Below are 2,431 nucleotides of genomic sequence, written 5' to 3' on the forward strand. Positions count from 1 at the left end.
CTTGGCAGATCAATGAATTGAAACGTACTGTTGAAGATCTGGAGAAGGAGAGAGATTTCTACTTTGGCAAATTGAGGAACATTGAATTGATCTGCCAGGAGAATGAAGGGGAGAATGATCCAGTGTTGCAGAGGATTGTGGAAATTCTTTATGCCACAGATGTAAGTAATCTGTTATAAACTGGGTTGCATAGTTCCTCCCCGCCCTTGTAATTGGAAGCTGGTTTGCTTTCCAGGGCTCCTTCTAGTTCTACTTTTTTTCCCATTAGGTTTATGGCCTAGCTTTTTCCTGTAATAAAGGAGCAGATAACATAATTATAGTCAGGCAGCAAACAAGGTTAGCCTTTCATGAGGAGTATGTAACAGATAGATCAAAGATGAGGAAAATACTCCTGGTAATACATCTCGACACTGTAAATAGTGACTTAAGGGTATCTATCTGAAGTAAAAGGGGGGGAAAAAAAAAGCCTGCAGAGTAGCCAGGAACTGGTTTGACATCAGATTTTCATTACAGCACTTGTTTTCTTCCCCTTCAGGAGGGCTTTGTGATACCTGACGAAGGAGCACTGCAGGAGGAGCAAGAAGAGTATTAACAGACCACATACTGTACCAGCAGAGCAGCAACATCAGAATTCTTTGCCCCAGATCATGTGCTTAACTGTAAAATACTCCACTTTATTCTTAGAGGACTCACTGGTTTCTTTTCATAAGCAAAAAGTACCTCTTCTTAAAGTGCACTTTGCGGAAGTTTCACTTTTACAGTGGGTTTGAGTTAGGAGCTCTTTCTCACGCTGTAGCAGAGCAGTATTCACATCGAGGTGGTATATTTAGGGAGCAAGAGGCTGAATATTTGGAACTCGTTGCAGAATGGTTTGCTGGTAAAACACTGGTTTGTGGGAAGACTTTTTGTATCTAAGGTGGTGTGCAGTAGAGAAATTAAAAGACTCTGACTCACAGAAAGATTGAGTTCATGTGAAATTGCAGCACAGAAATTATAATAAATGCCTTAAGAGTATTTAAAATATGCTTCCATATGCCAAATTGAAGTAATGTGATGGGAGATTTTATGTGCTTCATATTGGGGTAGACGTTTGTTTAACTCCATTCACTGCTGTCCGAGAGGCCTCGTGTGGCAATCTCACTGTGTCAGCAAGTGCTCAAAAGGGGCTATTAAAACAAAACTCCATTCCTATGTAAAGCTGCTTACTAAGTGATTAGTTCTCTATGAAATGGGCCTTAACGTTGCCTGTCACAAGATTAGAGGGAGTATGAACAGCTGAGACACATAAATTACCTTGAAGAGTGCTGAAGCCTTTTTCTGTGGCATTGTGGCTAATGACTTTGCCAAAATGTACTGTGTTTTCTGTAAGAGAAACAACACAAAGCAAAGGGCATCCAGTCTTACTGCCTAAAATGTCCTTCAGAAGTAATTTTTCTTCCTGGCTCTTGTTTCTATTTGTTTATCTTCATTTCTTTTGAAATCCTTTCTGGTCTCTCATTTTTCCCTTTTCCCATCCCACAGAATGCTGATCACACCCAATAGTTGTAACAGGACTTGCACTGTGCAACTGACTTTGAGTGAAAGTGAATTGAGCACATGAGGATGATATTTTTCTGTCTTTATTTTTTTTTTTTCCTCCCCCTCCCTTTCAAACCAGGGCATATTAACAATAACACTTGCCAGTTCAGTAGTCTTCTGGGGTAAAAACTAAAAGATGCTGGCTAACAGAGCTAATGTTATTGCAGAAAATACAGTACTGAGACTAACTTAAATATTAATATTTAAAGTACTTTCCTTAACTGTCCTTTTTTTTTTTTTTTTTTTTTGCTATCATACCCCTCATTACTGTTGTGTTTGGCAAGATCCTGCAAGACTTTTGACCCCCCTTCACTACTGAGATTGATCAGTCCTGTTGTGCTTGTATTCATTTGTTTCTGGTGGTAGCTTGTCCTAAAATGTGTGTAGGAGAGCATTTTATGGTAACTGTGTAGTGCATGAATCTTTGTGAAGTTCAGAGAAAAACCCAAATTCAGTGAATGCCAAAAAATGCAAGTATCTAGCCATTGTTTAAAACTGCAGTGGTGCTATTTCTCTTGTGGCCTTTTAGACTTTTGTTGCCCTAAAACTCCATTTTACTGAGAAACCGTATTTGACTTGGATTTTTCTTGACAGGGTTTTTCTATTTTAAGCAGTTTCTAAATAAAGTTCTGTACTTCAAGAGTGTCATGTCTGCTGGAGTCTCTCGTGCTTTCAGATACAATTAGGCAGAGCTGAAGCTCATGGTAGTTTCATGGTGAAGCTTGCAGGACCTGGAATTTCAGCTTCCATTCTCCAGCCCCAGGCGTTGCTAACCTCAGTGGCAGTAATCTTGGAATGTTATTTGGAGTGTACTGAGGGGAATGGTTGCTTAAGTTGTGTTTTTTCCTCTATT

At 39.5% G+C, this 2,431-nt stretch overlaps 1 protein-coding gene across 3 annotated transcripts in view; it reads left to right on the forward strand.

Moving 5' to 3' along the window:
* The window catches only part of MAPRE1 (microtubule-associated protein, RP/EB family, member 1), a 7,680-nt gene extending 5,459 nt beyond the window's left edge, over positions 1-2,221 (forward strand). For 2 of the 3 annotated variants that reach the window (XM_009070742.1, XM_009070743.1), the window contains exons 5-6: positions 9-161; positions 536-2,221. In XM_009070742.1, coding sequence (XP_009068990.1) covers positions 9-161; positions 536-592 — 210 coding nt within the window. In that variant the 3' untranslated portion in view covers positions 593-2,221. Of the gene's footprint in view, positions 1-8; positions 166-535 lie in introns of all 3 variants that reach the window. The other variant, XM_009070744.1, reaches the window with a different exon arrangement.
* Positions 2,222-2,431: the final 210 nt, after the last annotated feature.

This window comes from Acanthisitta chloris, unplaced genomic scaffold (genome assembly GCF_000695815.1).
Source record: "Acanthisitta chloris isolate BGI_N310 unplaced genomic scaffold, ASM69581v1 scaffold38212, whole genome shotgun sequence".
NCBI lineage: Eukaryota > Metazoa > Chordata > Aves > Passeriformes > Acanthisittidae > Acanthisitta > Acanthisitta chloris.